The sequence below is a fragment of the Chlamydotis macqueenii genome, chromosome 5 (assembly GCF_036417535.1).
Source record: "Chlamydotis macqueenii isolate bChlMac1 chromosome 5, bChlMac1.mat, whole genome shotgun sequence".
Lineage (NCBI taxonomy): Eukaryota > Metazoa > Chordata > Aves > Otidiformes > Otididae > Chlamydotis > Chlamydotis macqueenii.
The window spans coordinates 7,511,907-7,529,355 of NC_141560.1; the positions used below are offsets into that span (position 1 = coordinate 7,511,907).

General features: G+C 41.6%; 1 protein-coding gene across 1 annotated transcript in view; it reads right to left on the reverse strand.

Moving 5' to 3' along the window:
- KCNH5 (potassium voltage-gated channel subfamily H member 5) overlaps positions 1-17,449 on the reverse strand; it is a 142,366-nt gene that overhangs the window by 106,388 nt on the left and 18,529 nt on the right. Inside the window, exons 4-5 of the mRNA XM_010116145.2 lie at positions 10,363-10,478; positions 6,107-6,499 (exon numbers count right to left, since the gene is read on the reverse strand). Of these exons, the coding sequence (XP_010114447.1) occupies positions 6,107-6,499; positions 10,363-10,478 (509 nt within the window). The remainder of the gene's footprint in view (positions 1-6,106; positions 6,500-10,362; positions 10,479-17,449) is intronic.

Genomic DNA, 17,449 nt, shown 5'->3' on the forward strand with positions numbered 1-17,449 from the left:
CTGTGACTCCTTTCCTCCCACTGATGGCTGCGTACAGCAATCTCAGTAACATGGATTTGTCCTGCTCCCATCAGCATTATTTCAGTCAGTATCTGACCGGATTATTTCATTTGCCTCGTCTCCTCCGTAAGTCCTCCCATCCTTTGCAAGCAAAGGGATCACGCAGGACTCGAAGCTTCCCTTGAAATCACCCCACATATAATTTGCCCCAACTGGACTCTTCATCCCTTAATATGGCTCTGACTAAAGATTTGATTTAAATGGCTTGTACCCAACATCTGCTTCCCAGTGACATATACAACACATCACAAAAAAAAAAAAAAAAAAAGAAAGAAAGAAAAAAAGACCACTGAGACATATAATTAAAGTTCAGCATGTCATAATCCGAATCAGCACGGTGCAGCAAAAGGCTACCAGGTCACATCCATCTCATGAGGCAACCCTGTCTGCCCTCCCACCACCGCCTGCATCGAATCTGGTTCAGGCCCTTCCTTTCACAAGTTGCCTCTCACATTAAGATGACATTCATGTGTCTCCACGGGGAACCTGCAGAAATATTGCAGCCCTTGTACAGCATTAAAAAAAAATCTGGTCATTAAACAGCGGCAGAACTTGAATAAAACCTTAGCTTGAATAAAAGCTAAAGAGACATGGTGCAATTCTGCAACCAAGTGCAATACGGGTGATAGGGTTGAATAAGCAACAGGGGTGAAAATGGTTGACCATCTATATACTATATGCCTAAGGTGGATACATTTATATTTGGACACCGTAACCAAGCCATTGTATTATTATATTGCGGTTTTCTGCAAACTACAGCAGGATGACAGTATTCTTCATATTTAATTCCCTTCCGACGGCATAACAAAGGGGAAGTGCCAGGTCCCAAGCTTAGTGCGCCTGTCGTTACGTTGCTAGGAGTTTTCATCATAGTTTAACACTTGGCTGCAGTAGGGATTTAGTTCTGGGAATTATTTTCTCCATGTCAGCCACCTAGATTTAAGAAAGGTAGGGAGCATACACTTTATTTCAGAGTCAAAGCCACATTCTTGAAACACACTGCTTTATTTTCACCTTGCATATGCCACTCAGACTGGGGTCCATAAACCCTTCTTCAAATATCTCCAGAAAAGAGAATTTTTGCAGTAAAGCACTGCACATGTGAATATGGCTAAACTAGTTGTGTCAGCTTCTATTTGCTTTCAATTTACACAAATTGCTATTTTAGTTGCTATTAATTGCAGTGGTGCAAAGAAGTTTCTGCCACCACGGAAACAGATCGATAATAGTAATTAAAAGATGATTACAATTACAAGGATTCCACGCCTTAATATGCCCTGCACAGACCACTAAATTTTAAAGGCCACTGGGTCACATAGTCTTACGTTATTAAACAATAGCCATAGAACTTCAGAGTTTTGGGTCATTTAAATTTGTCTGCTTTCACTTCCAGCCATTGGCTCATGAAAACTAATTTTTGCAGAAAGAATGGTCTTTTATACAACTCGTTTGAAAACCATCTACTTGGCTATCTGCATGCACCATCCTGACATCTGGTCCCACTCTCACAATATGTGCCGTGTCATTTTAGGGCCATGTTTCTGGCAGAGATGAGATCAGACTTCTAGGTTTTGTGTTATTACAAACTCAGAAAGTCATGAATCTCAGTGAAAATTCCCAGAACAAGGAAAAGAAAAAAAAAGGACACCAATATTCTTCCAAATAGCAAAGGGAGCTTTTTCAGCTGTATTTAACACTTAATTTGCGGAAGCATTTTCCATTTAGCCAAAAGCTTGTCCAACCACTTTGTCTTGGGAATATTTATTCTATATACTAATTTACAGAGGGTCAAATGCAGCCCTCACTGTGAGTACCTGAGGTCCTTCCAGCCCCAGGTACTCTCCCAACTGCTTGGCTCCATGTCAGGACAAGAGCCAAGCACCTATACAACATCCTGGTTTCCCTGGGATGTAAATCCATGCATTTAGTCCCAAAAGAAGTTGGAGCATGGTTTGACCATATCTGAATAAGCAATGGGATCAGCATCCTCAGGCACACCGTAAACCCATCTGCTGACAATTTCAACAGTGTGACTCTGATAATTATGATTTATATGGACCTGATGGTTATCCATGCTATAAACAACCTTTTGGTAGCCCAGACTGACAGATTGGATATTTATCTCTCTCCAGAAGGCAGAACTCATACAATAGCTAAGCTTCAAGGAAATATCATTACCTAGTTTCAAAAGTAGGGTCTCATGATTTTAGAAATATAAGTGATTGTGCATACACCAATGGAAAGAGTTGTTACATATAGCTAAGTACTTGCGGGAAAAATTAGAATCGCTTCATGTAACTCCAAGACAAAAATCAAGCTTCCAGTCGCTACATACTTCACAGCCTAATAACAATAGGAACTTCACATGACCAAAATCTTCAGATCCAAACACCATTACTCCAACTTCTTTTTCTTTATTTTTTCTAATTTAAAAGAAGAGACAGACAGACAAACATGCACTTTTGGACTAAATCTGAAGTTTCAGAGAACTCTTTGACTTAAAAATAAAAATAAAAATAAAAAAAAAAATCACCCTACTGTCAGAGACTGTGAGCATACAGCTTCCATTCTGGTTTGTACCTTGAAAATTGGTTGGATTCCTCAGTATGTTTTACAGTGTCCCTTCTCACACTTATCTATCTGAAAGGTTTTCTGTATGGCTTTGGTTTAGTCAGAATGCATTTCAGTGCAAGCAATGTTTCCCAATTAGAAAAGTTGCCATGCATTTTTCTGATTTCTAGGACTATCATCCTACCCATTTTCTTAAACAAACTATGTTTCCCACTTTCCTCTCTCTTAGCTCATTCTTCTCCAGCCTATTTTACCTTATTTTCCTACCCTTTCAATACCACTTAGCCGCTTAATTCCTCATCCACCACATCAGTTTAGATCACTCTGTGCTGTGCAAGGTATCTCTCCCTCTCTCATTATCTTACCTTTCCCCTCCCTTGTCATACATCCAAATCCCCCTGAGCAGATGGTAACAGCTTGGCTCTGTGACTTCAGGCATGGAAATTTACACCTCTAATTCTGCCTCAAATCATCTTAATCCCCCACAATTCTCGATTTGTGTGTCATAATCCTTTTCATCATATTCTTCAACTGAGGCTGCACATCCACTCAGCAACAAAATAACTTTGATTTGCAGTCATGTTTGCCGCAGGTGGGAACTTCACAAGACTTCAGCCTTGGTCTGATGTTGTTTCTGATAGAAATAACACTGTTTCTACTCTGGTCAAGATTGGCTACACTTGAAGAACTCCAATCCACAGTAAGAAAAATCAAATTTCCTTTTTTTTTCAAACTCCTTTTTATCTTTTGATTTATTTCCTTAATTCTGATATTATAAAATCACACTCAAGTGCATAAGGCATCTTATCCAATGACTCAGCAGCCTCTGCATGAGAATCTTCAAGCACCAATAGCACAAATCGTAGTCTACATCTAGCGTGGGGAGACATAAACCTAAACTTCCTTGGCCGTACCCTTCTTTATGTGTGAGAGACCTTTCCATAGAGAGGAAAAGAAGCTGCCTGCAATGGCGTGTCCCCCTACTCACCTAGTCCCCTAAAAACTAACAAAAGTGCATTTGATGCTTTCTGTGGAGAAAGGAGGGATGGAGGTTGGACATACAAGAGAAATTTAGAAAGACATCTTTCACTCAGCGGGCTTTTAGGGCTGTTCACTCTGACTTGGGTCCATCCTTCGCCACCATACCAACAATTCAAACCACACGAGGACCTGCCCTCAAAGTCTTTACCACTAAGCTCTGATTTTCTGTTAACTTTTCTGAAATGCCACAATCACCAACTTTAATGATGAAATGCCCTTATCCAACATCCAGGGCCAAGATAAAGAATTACAACCTACCAGAATGAAGAGCTAAAAGAACTCTTCTCTCTCCTACTTGCCTTAAGGAGGAAACACTCACCTTCTAATGAGAAATACGCTCCTTTTAATCAATCAGAATATTTCTTCCAAATTAAGCTTATCGATTTACTCATTCTTTACCTGTTAACAGTGTTTGAGCACACTGCTGCTAGTGGGCCAAAAAGTTAAATCCCAGAAAAGCAGTACTAGTTCAAACAAATGTTAAAAGCCAAATGAAGACAAAGAGCATTAATAACTACAACCACCCAGAACACACCAACAGCTCAAAAGACTTAAATGTCACAAATGAAGACACATCACAAAAAAAACCTCCCAGAAATCTCTCCTCAAGACAGAGAAAAGGGAAAATGTAGACCCAAGGAGGAAAGACTCACTGTTTACATACCTGTTTTCAAAATCACTTCAATTCTTTTCAGGCACTAGGGAAAACTAGAGATGGAGGGGTTTGAAATCAAGTACACAAGTAGTTATATTCCAGTGTCTGCTGGAGTCTCCAGGGCCATAACACACCATTTCATGAGAAAGAAATGTTACTACTGGTTCTCTGACTAAAAAGGAGTTGATATTCCATTTGTGTGAAGGTAAATAACAGCAGCTCTAGAGTCAGTGGAGCTCATGAAACCTTGCTATTGTTGTTATATTTTGGTTAAAGTTTGCCACTTTGAGTGTGCCTCAATTATAACGCACTATGCCAATGATTCTCTTCACTGTCACAAATATTGCAGATGGTTTATTTCCCATCTGCATGGTACAGAAAGAGGTTAAGCTCATCATTTAAATTTGTTCTGCTTGGGCACAAAAATTTTTCTGTTTGTTTTACATATTAAGGCATGAAATTCTGGAGATAACACTGCATTTTTGTAAAAATCGGGTTCCTCTTAGTCTGAAACTGGTTATCTTAAAAAGCTGTATTATATTTACAACCTTGATAATACCACCTCCTTACACAGCCTGACTGTACGACCTGCTTCCAGACGGGCAACCCTCATATGATCTTGAATTTAAGCTGCAAGTATTATCACTTCTGTCATATTTGCTATAAATAAAATTGAACAACGTCAAAAGATGGTACTCAGCAGAGAGACAGGGATGGAATTTTAAAGGAGCTATACAAAACCTGCACCAAAGTCTGCATTAAAAAATAAGAATGTAGATTTTATATACAGTGAGGATATATAACTGTGGAATTTGAGAATTTAAAAAAAAAAACAACACAAAAACTCCATTCAACAGTGTTCTAAGAAAAAACTGTTAAAATGTTAAAAAATGAACAGAGGCTTTTTCATCTGTTTATGGCCCTAAAGATAAAAGGCTCTAGAGAAAAATTAAAACAAGTCCTAATGCTATTATAGTTGCATTTTAATAATGAATTTTCTCTACACTGACTTGTGCATGCATTATTTGTCACAGTTATTGCTTGTTTTCTCTATTATCTTAGGCTGCAAGCTCAATTTTGTAAATGTTAATAAATTTAGCAGTTAAAGCTTTAATTCAGTGTCCGTTTAAGATATTTATGTTTTCTCTCCTCAAACAGTTTCTAAAATTCCAGCAGGAGCTCAAGAACTGTTTAAAAAAATGGAGATAAATCTCCCTCTCAATCAGACATTTTAAAAGATATCATAAAAAAAGAATTATGGCATAGTTCAAAAAGTAATCCTAGGGCAGGATTTTAAAAATGCTCATTCAGAGGCATTCTCTACTTTCGTATAAATCAGTGGCAAATTTGCCACCAGCGTCAGCCAGAGCAGATAGAGTTTTGATTATTTACGTCAAGACGTACTAGTCTGCCCTGCAACGGATTAGGACCGCTTAAAGGCAATTACTGGGGCTGAGCTGAAATGGGAGGTTGTGGCAGGGTGACATCCCAACTGGTCCAGCCCATTTTGATATGGATGTGCAACAATGCTTTTGGATGACAAGTGATTCTAAAACCCACATCCATTAATATACACATCCAGGCATGGTAAAGAAATCATAAGACACCTCTTCTCCAACATGGGAACGTTGTGTAGATAAAGGCCAGCAGGTTAAGGACAGCCCTGTGTATTTGCACAGAGCTTCAGTTGCCTCTTATTGTTGCCAGATGCCTGGGAGCATGCTCCTAAATTAATTCCTAATTAAAACAAACCTTTTGAGGCAGATGACAGTCACTTACCTCATCTACATTCTCAAAGGCATTGATGATGTCATACGGTAAACAGGACAGAAGATCAATCACAAACCACGTTTTCAGGTAGTTCATCCTTATGAGTTTGGGATCAGATATAACCTCTCCACCAGGGCCAACAAAGGTTGTATGAAAGTTCAAAACAATGTCAACCAGAAAAATAACGTCCACGACACTGTCCAGCACGAGCCAGGCAATGTTGTTCTGTTTTGTCTTGAAGGAGACGTTATATGGAACCATAATTGCTGTGTAGAAGGTTAGAATTAAGATGACCCAGTCCCAAGTGGTCTTAAAAGCACAATAGTGTAGTATAATGTGTGGTGGAGTCTTTGGAGCTTCTTGCTTGTACTGAGGAAGAATATCAGATCCCAGCTGGAGAACCTGTAAAAGACAGAAAAGCAAATGTTACTGTTTTCAATCAGTATGATCCAATAAAGGGTCGTACAAATTTCTGTATGGAGCAGCACAAAGACAGGACTGCGTTCACTGGACACTGCAAGTCAACCTGCAGTTTCTAAATTACCTGATTTATCAAGAATGTGCAGAGCCAGCTACCACTCGATGAATGGGAGCAGCATAGAATCTACAGATATTCTTGCAAAAAGAGGGGTATTTGAAGATGGACTGAGGGGGAAAAAACCACGCCAATAGCAAGGGCAGAGAGGCTCCATAAACTGATTGTGGGTACTGCCACACCAGCTTATGCTCTGCAGTTATGAACATGAGTATTCATTCATATTTGGAAGCCTTACAAGACTAATCCTTTGTGCCCGACCTCTTTTTTAAACCACTGTTCAGCCAGAACAATAGCCTATCAAAGGCAAACCAGATTCAGCCTTGCTGGCTGACCTCCTTCTAAAATGAAGCACCGCGTGCTCAGTTTCTGCCCTAACACCCTGGCAATATCATGCTTTCTTCTCATTTTCTTCAAAAAGTTGTTGCTCTTACAAGTTCAATATCACTAGGGGCTCTCTTTTATTTCTTGTAATTACTTTTCTTTTCTTTTTTTTTGCATATGACTATAATCTCCTGCATGCGCACTTTTGTAAAATGTGGAACTGGGAACACTGTGAAGGAACCAAGCCCAATTCACTTAAGACACTCCTTCCAGCTAATCTAATTACCTCTTATCTCAGTCCAACACAAGAAACCCACAACGTGGCAATATATTGCGCTGACAACTGAAAGATTCATATGTATTTTGGAACCAATAACACCTTTCACATTTGGGGATCTCAGGGATGTGTGGGATAAAATAAATAATCCCAGCAACTTTAAAACTCATTTCAGGCCCTACACCTGTCCTATATTGGAGCCAATGCATTGTACTTGCAGGGACCATTGAATTGCAAATAGCAGTCCCATGTGTGTAAAAATGCTAAAACGCAGGATGCTTCCTCGGTGAAGAGGAGTAAATGGCCCCAAATAAACCACACAACAACTAAGAATATGAACTCAAGTACCATAGATACGGGTTCTCCATTAATTCTTTGTAGCTTATTTTTAAGATGAGAAAGCTGTTACTGAGATGAGACTGCAGAAGTCTGGCTCTACTGAAAAGCTGTTCTTCAGAAATCAGCAAGGGACACGGCAGCAGCCTCTCTCACTCTGCGTTGGAGGATGTGGCTTCCCAACAGGTCCGACCTGGCCCCATGTCAGGATGCAAACCTGCTTCTGCCTACCTGTTCCCACCAGCCCTAAGGTCAGATTTAGCAATCACGACCTGTAAGGAAAGTCAGTTAAACTGATATAATGAAAACCTAACTATTGCTACATTAGTTAGCCATTTGTTTTCTATAGTCAGGTGAGTCCCACAAATTTATTCTGTGGCCAGAAAACCACCAATCCCACCACACAGGCAGCAGGGGGGTGCAGCAGAGACCTCCAGAGACCATGGCTGCTCCCTTTGCTAACAGCCTTGTATCCCACCAGCTTCGGTGCAACACAAAGCCATGCCTTGAGCTCCAGCCGAACAGCAACGCACGCTGAGCCATGTGGTCCCGCTGGCACCCGTCAGAGACCCCCACAGATGCCAAACTCCTGTTGAGACCCATAAAGATATCAATCTCCAGCTGTCCCTTCCCCAGTGACCAGGACAAGACTCACTAACAGCGCTCCTACAACCACCCAACGGGCAAGGTTCAGCTGGCCACTGTGGCACACTGAACTTGCCCGTGGATCCACCGGTCCTTCCCTGGAATAAAAGCAACGATCAATACAGACATTTTTTCACAGCACCCTTTGTGCAAATCCGTTAAACCTGTTTCAAGGACTATGGGTCCCTGCAAATTGTTGCCTGCATCTAACACACCATTTTGGCTTTGACTCATAATCTGGTCGTTATCTCCAGTTATCTCATTGGATTCATCTGTGTTTAACACTTTACTGTCATGATAAATCATGACTGGGACTTCTTTCCTTGGTTTCTCCGGACCTATTTCATCCCTGCCTTGTTCACTGGGGCAGGAGTTGGAAACAGCCTCACTAGAGCTTGAATAATAAGCTACTTAGGGCTCAAGCCAAATGCAATGAACATATGCTTGATAGCTCCCTGTGCTTCTCGTGGTGGGGTGCTCAGGAGCTCCCATGACACTGCAAAAGCGTAATTATTATTCTTAACATAATATCATGCTAAATTTGATGGTGAGTGGGTGGCAAGTGGCTGTGGAGACCACTGAACTATAATGATTATTTCTTTCATGCTGCATGAATTTTTAATTTTAAACCACTAAAGAATACACAATATCTTGTTAGTCAGCTGCACTCATCACAGCCTCTCTGAATTGTTCTTGTATACAACTAATGAAAACGGCTGATAACTGTTAAGCCCGATAACGGTGGGCAGTGCGTTCTGCAAGGGATGAGCTGTGGTGATAACGCTTCTCCTCAGACACAGAAGTACGGAAAATGGGGCCTGTACAGCGACGGCATACCTCCCTCAGTCTGCATTCCTGACAGCACTTTGCCTACAAAGCATTTTGCAGTGCTAAATGACTTGTAAGAGAGGAGACTGCATACTCTCCAAGCAACCTATTTCTAGGCACACCCTTCTCCCTTACAAGCCTTTCCTACTGTCTGACCTAGATCTTCCTTGCTGTGACTTAATTCCATTACTTTTTCTCTGGCTATGGTGGACCTGGTGAACAATTTCCTCCCTCATTCCATGTAACTGTTTTAAACATACTTGAATATTGTTAACATATCTTCTCTAGTCTTTCCTTTCTAGACTAAACCAATAACGGATATAACTGGATTTACAGAATGCTGAAATGTCATGAATCAGAAAAGAAAGATGTGAAAGTAACTCAGCAGTCATCCAAGCTATTGATATGGGATAATTCAAGGGAAAACATCACATGGCCAACACCTGAAAATTGTGTGTTTCCACTCTGATTTTAATTTAAGTAGAGTTTTTATTATTGAAGTCCACCGAAACCAGAAAGTGAACCAAAAAAACCCAAAAATTAAAGCTGCTACCAGTTCTTAGCATCGAATCCGGGACAAGCTCCCTGGCATAAGGTGGCTAGGGCTGTCATTTTCAGTAGCCCCTATATTTCTGACCCATATATCATTAATTACCAATGGACATGAAGATGAAAGCAGTACCTCTGTTTCATCAGTTAACCTGAAGGCATTCACTTGTTGCACCATCTGCACTGTTACAGAGATGTTTGCAACCTGCCAAAGAGTTCATTTCATCAGTGCTGAAGGAAAAAAAAAGATGAGCAAAATACTGCAGAGATGACTTTGCAAGAAAGTCGAGATTAAGACATCTATGTAGTCAGTGTGCCTGTAGAACCCCAGGGACCCAGACAGGGATACTTCCAAAGAGGAGGACCTGGTTTCTCAAACAATCTCATCTCCCCAGGAGAGTAAGTGACCATCCACAGGGCAGCAAGTCTGGTTCCACATCACTGTGAGACAGCACGCAGGGGAGCACACTGTGCACCCCAAGTTAAGCAACAGCCAGCAAACTGAGAACTGCATGCACAGAAATAGGGCCACGTCAGTAAAAGTGACCTGTGGAGACTGTTTTCTGACTGAAAGAGCACGACCTGTCCCAGAAACGCGGGCTCGGCACACAATGCTGCTTTAAGATGAGCAGACAAGAGGTTGAAAAGATCAGAGCTGGGAAATATTTTCCTCTAAAAATATTACTTTTTAATGGGAATTGTTTCTTTTTTTTCCCCTCCCCATCTCTTCCTGTCTTACAAAGGGAGCAGGCCAGTGTCTGTCCCACTTACTTCGGCTAACCGGGAGTGTTTGTGCACCACCTCAGCCTTGTTCATCGGCGTCAGCTGCTGCAGCACGCTCCGGCTGTTTGTCAGGGCCCGCGTCAACCGAGCAAACTTTGTCCAACCTGCGGGAAAGAAGGAAATTGTGTCAGAAGTACCCAGACCTCATTCGTCGCTAGTAAATCTCCTTTGTGTTCACTGATACGAAGTCTCAGACTTGAATAGTTTCTCTAAATTGCTGCACAGAACAGCTTCAGGCTCCAAGCTTAAAGACCTTGCAAAAGAGGAAAAATACCGCTGCTTCAAGGCAACCACGAGTAAATCTGAGCAAAATCAAAATGCTCTGGCTTGTTCTTTCCTCTGCCTTTTGGAGACATTGTGTTAGAGGGATCACAACATGCTCTCAGCCTTCTGGGGAATTACTCTGGTGCTGAAATCTAACTCTAAGCCACTGAAGTTAATGCAGAGGCTTCCCAAGCCTGTAAATCCTGAAGTAAAATCCTTCCCAGCTACAGAAAGGCTCCTGCTGATTCAGGGCCACTGGAGCAGCCCCAAATATCCGATCCTTAAGTCTTTACTGTTTCTTGCCCCAACTAGACTTCAGGGAAAAAACTAAAACTTTAATTTAAAAAATCAGCAAAATTCAGAGCTGCATCAACAGCAATGCTTCAGACTGAAAAAAAAAAAAAAATCATTAAGACTTTAAAGACAGACTAAGCACTAGATTTTAAATGGCATTAAGGAATACATTTAGCTGGTAAAGTAATGATAAACTGCTGCCTTAATGGTAGCTTGAGACCCACACACTGGTCTACCCCTGGGGAATTTTTCCTGCAGCATTCCGAATGGAACAATCAGAGTTTGTTACTGGCAACAGCACCGACCTGGGAATGTGTCATCAGGTCATTCCTGCTGGAAAAATGCCCAAAGGTGACAGCTGGCAAGGATGCGTCAATGGATGAGGTAGATCGGCAGGAGCAAGGAAAACACCAGGAGTTTAAGCAGTGTAGCACCTCGGTGTTAAGCAGGAAAAGTGAAAATCCAAATACCTGCAGGAAGGAAATGCCTCCCCAAAAGCACTGAGGGATATGGTCAGCACTCAGTTTAGTCAGGTATAACCTGGTATTTTACTACACAGGTGTGTTTAGAACAGTTATGGACAGGAAACAGGTTCAGGAGAAGGTTTTACTTTTATCTAACTTGAATGGTGAGCAGGTGAAAATTGGGAGAAACGTCACCTCTGAGAAAGGAAACAGCATTTCTATGACAGCTAGATGTATTTTCAAATGGCTGTTGTCTGATAGGAGTCAGGGACTTGGAAAGTTAAAGGAAGCCCTGGAGCAGATAAAGTGAAGAGCAGAGAACAGACAAGACAATAAAACTTCAAGGAAAAAAAAGAATTTTCAGTTTGCAATTTACCATATATATATCACCACATTCACGCAAATGTAAAACTCATCATTTAGCAATAAGAACAGATCTAAGTATCATGATGTGCCACCAGCACAACACAAACCATTTGTGTCTGGCTATTTATACATGACCTCAAAAATGCACATAAAACTGCACTAGGAAAAGATTAAAAATAGAAGTATTTTATTAATTTTTCAAATCTAAACCTTAAATGTGAACTTGGGATACGCCTCATGCTTCTCGAGCATACAGGGATATTCAATTAGGAACTTCTGTATTGAGCAAGGTCAAGAGAGACCATAGTGATCCAAGTATGAACTATTCATTTCTAGAAAAAAATTCTTGTGGTTTTATTTTTACTAATTGTCTGTAAAACTGTGGCAGGGAGACAGTTTGAAGACAAAAGTCAGAACTGTTCTTTATCTTTCTTAGCCAGTGATTTCAAAGAGCAAGTGAGCACGGCAACAGCAGCCTGACAGCTCTGCCTTGGCATTCCCCATAATTGCTGAAGGCCACCGTGCATCCAGCCGATTGTTTTTGGCACGCTGCAACCACGCTGCAAGAACCAGAGAAAAAGCGCAGTTCTCTGGGAAGCAGTCACCCACTTCCAGACCCAGGGCAGGTACCTAGACACCAATGCACACACACAGTGTCCTCGTCTCCTGGAAAGACACTTCCCTGTGGTCTGTCGGGATGGATCCAGGCCAGTCCTCAAGCTTTAGTTTGTCACCTTGTCCCACAGAGCTGATTAGAGAGTGACGGAAAGGTGCACACCAAAGCCAAAATCACCACAGCCAAACTGCTGGACTGAGTCCCAAACACTCTCATTTGTCACATCTCAGCTTTGTCAGCAACTCCAATTTTGACAGGGACCTCATAAAGTCCAACAAGGAGAAGTGCGAAGTCCTGCACCTAAAGAGGTACAACCCCATGCACCAATACATGCCCCACGGGGCCCACCCAGCTGGAAAGTGGCTTGGCAGAAAAGGACCTGGGGGTCCTGGTGGGCCAGGCTGAACATGAGCCAGCAATGTGCCCATGCTGCAAAGATGGAGAATGGTATCTTGGCTGCATGACAAAGTATTGCCAGCAGGTCAAGAGAGGTGATCCTTCCCCTCCAGTCAGCACCAGTGAGGCCACACCTGGAGTGCTGTGTCCAGTTCTGGGCTACAGGAGAGACATGGACATACTGGAAAGAGTCCAGCAAAAGGCCACAAAGGATTTGGAGAAGAGTCAGGGGCTGGCAATGATAGGAGATGGCTTCATGTACTCTCTAGAAATCCTTTCCCACGGTGCTTCACAGGCTGAGAGGTCTCACTCACAAAAACATGGATTTTAAAAACACCTCTCCTTTTACAAAAGTAAAACTTATAAGAAATCCCTTGTCATCATCTTAGGCAAGAAAAGCATCTGTTCTGCATTAACCACAAATACAGAAAGCCTGGGGAAGTTGGGGAAGATGTACCACAAGGAGATGGAGGAGTAAGACACATGCCAAACAACAGCAATCCTTTTGCTGTAAAAATAAAAAGAAAGGAAGAACTATGACTTTTTCAAATAGTCCCTTTCCACCTTGGTGAGATCATCAATGTCCTGTGAAAGAAAGAAGCCATACATTTTAGCATTCAGGGTTACCATTCTGCTCATCTGGTCTGACCTCTTCCTTTCACAGGACAAACCATTTCATTGTGTCCTTTCTCCACGAACACCAAAGCTTTGCTTTGTGCTAGGGCAGACCTTTTGCAAAAAAACCCTTCCAGCCTCATTTAGAGACTTCACATTTTCACATTTCTTTCAGCCCTGTGAAGCCCACGATTCTGGACGCTGGAAGTACGGAATATGCTAACATGACATTTTTCTAACTCAGCACAAAGTCCAGCATTATTCTACTTGCTCCACTCTATCCATCTGCAATACTGTGAAAAAGTACCAACTTCTTTTGTTTCCTATTTACAACCCAAGAGAATTAAAAACATAGCAACAGCAAGATGCTGGGGTATGAGTGGGAAGGTGAAAATGTATACAGGCTGCCTCGTGTTTGAAATAATCTGTACAGGGTACATTTCTCTGTTTCTTGACCTTGTACACTAGATAAGTTCAGAATTATATTTAAAACCAATGCGTATGTTTAAATAGACCAGGCAAAATTTGCATAGCTGCCTACTACTCTCAATGCTTCTTCAAATGATTCTCTCTCTTCTTTTTCTCTATAGATACGAGACTTGAAAAGAATGATAATTTTATCCCATGTATTAGTGATCGCCTATCCTCACAGATATTTTCAGCCTGGAAGGAGTAAAGGAGCAGCACAAATAGCAGGTGCAAGAGGGAAAAAAAAAACTACTCGTGAGAAAAAACAACACTTCTGATGCTCTCCTCAGCTCAGCTGGATTGTGTCTTTCTTCCACAGCACCACTTGAAAAAGAATACCCTGAACTTGCACCACCACACTCAAATTCTTGGGAACAAAGGCAACATCATCAGATCACACAGCAGATTGGGCCAGCAGCTGCTTCTCCTTACAAGAAGTTAAACTGCGCACTTCAGAGGAAGATTTTAACTACCTCAAATGGAAAACTCTGGAATAACATACGCATAAAATGACTGTTTCCCCTGGTTCTCTTTAATTACTTTCTGATTCATGGACAAAACCAGAAGAATTTGCACCCCAGCTTTAAAAAAAACCCACACGATGTGCATTGATTCTCATGATCCAAACAAAGGTCTATTCTTAAACAGAAGCCTAGCAAAATATCTCCCTGTTCTTATCCATTACTCAAACTAAAATTTTTGCATTCTTGAGAAATTGAAGATGCGGGTTTAACAACTCCATACAGTTATAAAAACAAGACAAGAAGAAGGCAAGCATGCTGACAGACATGAACTAAGCTAGTCTCTGCCTTGGCCCAGCTGTAATGCTGTCCTTCCAAGCTTGCAACTTCCTTCTTCTTCCGTGTGTTTTAGTCACAAGTAAATACTTTACATCCACAAAAATATTTTCTACGTCTCTTCCTCTAATTAGGACTGCCAATTTGACAGGCCTCTGACTGCAGGGCTAACCAAGACAGGGATGACTTGGTGGCACACTTCATACAAAGGCTGAGCCAAAGGGGTTTCTGAAGAGAAAAAAAAAAGAGTACCAAATTAATTTTTAAAAAACATAAATTGGTATTTCTTTCAAACCTTAGCTGCTACAACATGAGTTGAGCTGTTAACATTGTGCCAGGATGCTTGAGGGAGTCCAGGAGCTTAGACAGGAGGTAGGCCATAGTCAAGTGAAGCAGATGGAGTGACTGAACACCTCCTCAGAGGTGGAAAAAACTTTCCAGATGGGTCTAAGATGCTCACTCAGCCACCCCCTAGATTCATACATCACTACAGAAATCATGCAGTGTCTAAGGGGGAAATGGTATTTTCAGCTTTCTTGTCAATGGCCCCATATGCAAAGAGAATACCTTGTAGAGAGGTAATATAAGTTTACCCCCTTAGAACTTGATCCTATCATCCCTCCATCGTCAGAAAGTCCAAACCATATTATGTGAAACCTCTCGCTCACCATAGAATGTGCCTTTCCACCAGCTACCACTCCAACAAGAGTAGTAATATGCCCACACATCTTTCTTTCTGAGATCCTGAATCAATCACTGTGTTTTATACTGGACAGCTGGGATGGGAACAACTCTGCAGCAGCTGCTCCCCTAACAGCTCCGCTCCACTGCTGCACTCACCGTGGACTCTGTGCTCAGGGACCTTCTGTGAACTGCACTCTTGCATTGCCACAGGAACGTCTCTCCCTGCCTTTCTGGTCACTGACCTCCTTCCCATTAATACACCCTGCAGATCGATCCAGTACACAAACACTCTCATCCATCTCCGACACCCGCTCCTCTTCTCTGCTACCTTCTCTAAGTAAGGAGAGACGTCATCCAGGTCGAAGACGCTGTTGCAGTGTACAGCAGATCATTAAAAGAATGAAGGTAAAAGCTCTCCAAAGAAAGGCCAGCGAAGGGGGCTTCCCCAAGCAGAAGTGATGCTGGAAGTGACGGGACAGCATCATTGTCTCCTAATACCTATCTGGAGACAAAACCTTTAAATCCTGCTGATCTCTCTCAAGGTCACAAAGCAGGCAGAGAATTGGTCAGACTCCCACCTCAAACTGTGAGCCTCCTAAGGGTGCTCCCACATGCCCCAAGGAGCAACTCCTGGTGCCCATCACACACGGGCACTCCTGCCAAGGGGCTGCATCAGACCTGGGCAGGTCCCCAAAAGACCTGGGCTCTTTTGCTCCACGAGTGCTTAAGCCGCCTTCCCTGTACAAACCTCAGCAGTCAATAGGGCTACCTTCAAAGGTAACAGCAAATATATTCAAATAGAAGTATTTGTAAGTGAGAAAAACCTTCAAATTCTCCCCATAAATTAATTAGGAGTTGAAAATTTACAATCTCTCTTGATTTGTGTACAGGTCCAAATATGGATTTCACCACCTAGCTAGCAGCCACACTGAAAAAAAAAATTAAAATCTCTAGTTCCTAAAAATATTATGCTGTTTTAAAGCTAAATTCATACATCAGCATTTATGAAGAGTTTTAAAATCTCAAGGCAAGATGTTAATGTTCTTTACAGTGCACTTGCTCTGAAAAATCTAGACACGACTAGTTCCCCTAATAAAATATTAGTGTAGCTCTACTGGGTTGCAATTAACCTTTCTGTCAAGGTTTGTCTGTTCTTAAAAGGACGAGAAATAATGATGGCTTTTAAATCAGTGTAACAGGGAACTATCCAATAACTTAGACTGCAGAGAAAACACTTCGGTTAAGAATGATATCCTGTGTAAAAAAAAAAGACTACAATTACAGCAATGCCCGTGTTGATTCCTGCCTGCGGGAGTGTAAGGAACACCTCCAGACCATGGAAAGGTGGTTGTTCTCCTTTCTCTGTGAAGAACAGAACAGTTAACATACAGAATGCTTAAATAATATATACTCTATGACTTACCCACAAAAGCAAAGAGCTAGCACAGCTCAGGGTTAGGCAGTATGGAATTCAACAGATAACATGGATCATCCTTTTGCATCAATAGTTAGCATCTACAAATCTCACCTATTTCTACACATTCAGACAGTAAAATCATTACAATGGCTGGCTGTTTGCTCTTTATAGCAGGTAAGGTACAGCTGAAAGAGCTCATTGTCTCTTCGAAAAACTTAATCATCCTGGTTTTGCTTTGTTAGAGAGAGAGGGATAAATGGGATTCCTGAATAAATAGAATAATAGTAAAACACAGCTCAATCACTCCCATGATGCAGGAAAACTATTTACGGACTGAAGAACCACAGAGTCTATTCAAATATAATTCAAAACATTAGGATACATTTCCCAATTTGAAATTCTGTGCGTTCCACTGTCTGATAATGCACTGCACTCTTGGGATAATTTTTACATCTGACCCCTGTTCTTGCTCAGTGTTGTATTCCCAGTTACCATCCACCCACTGCAGCTACTGGGGAGCTCAAAATGGATGAAGAATCAATGGGTGATCTTGAGCATATCACTTTACCTCTCTGAGCTTCAGTTTATTCTCCTTAACATGAAGACAATGGTAATGACCTACTTTGCAAGCCATTTTCAAATCTGCTGATGAAAAGTGCTAAGATTTATACACTGCTAGACTACATTTGGTATA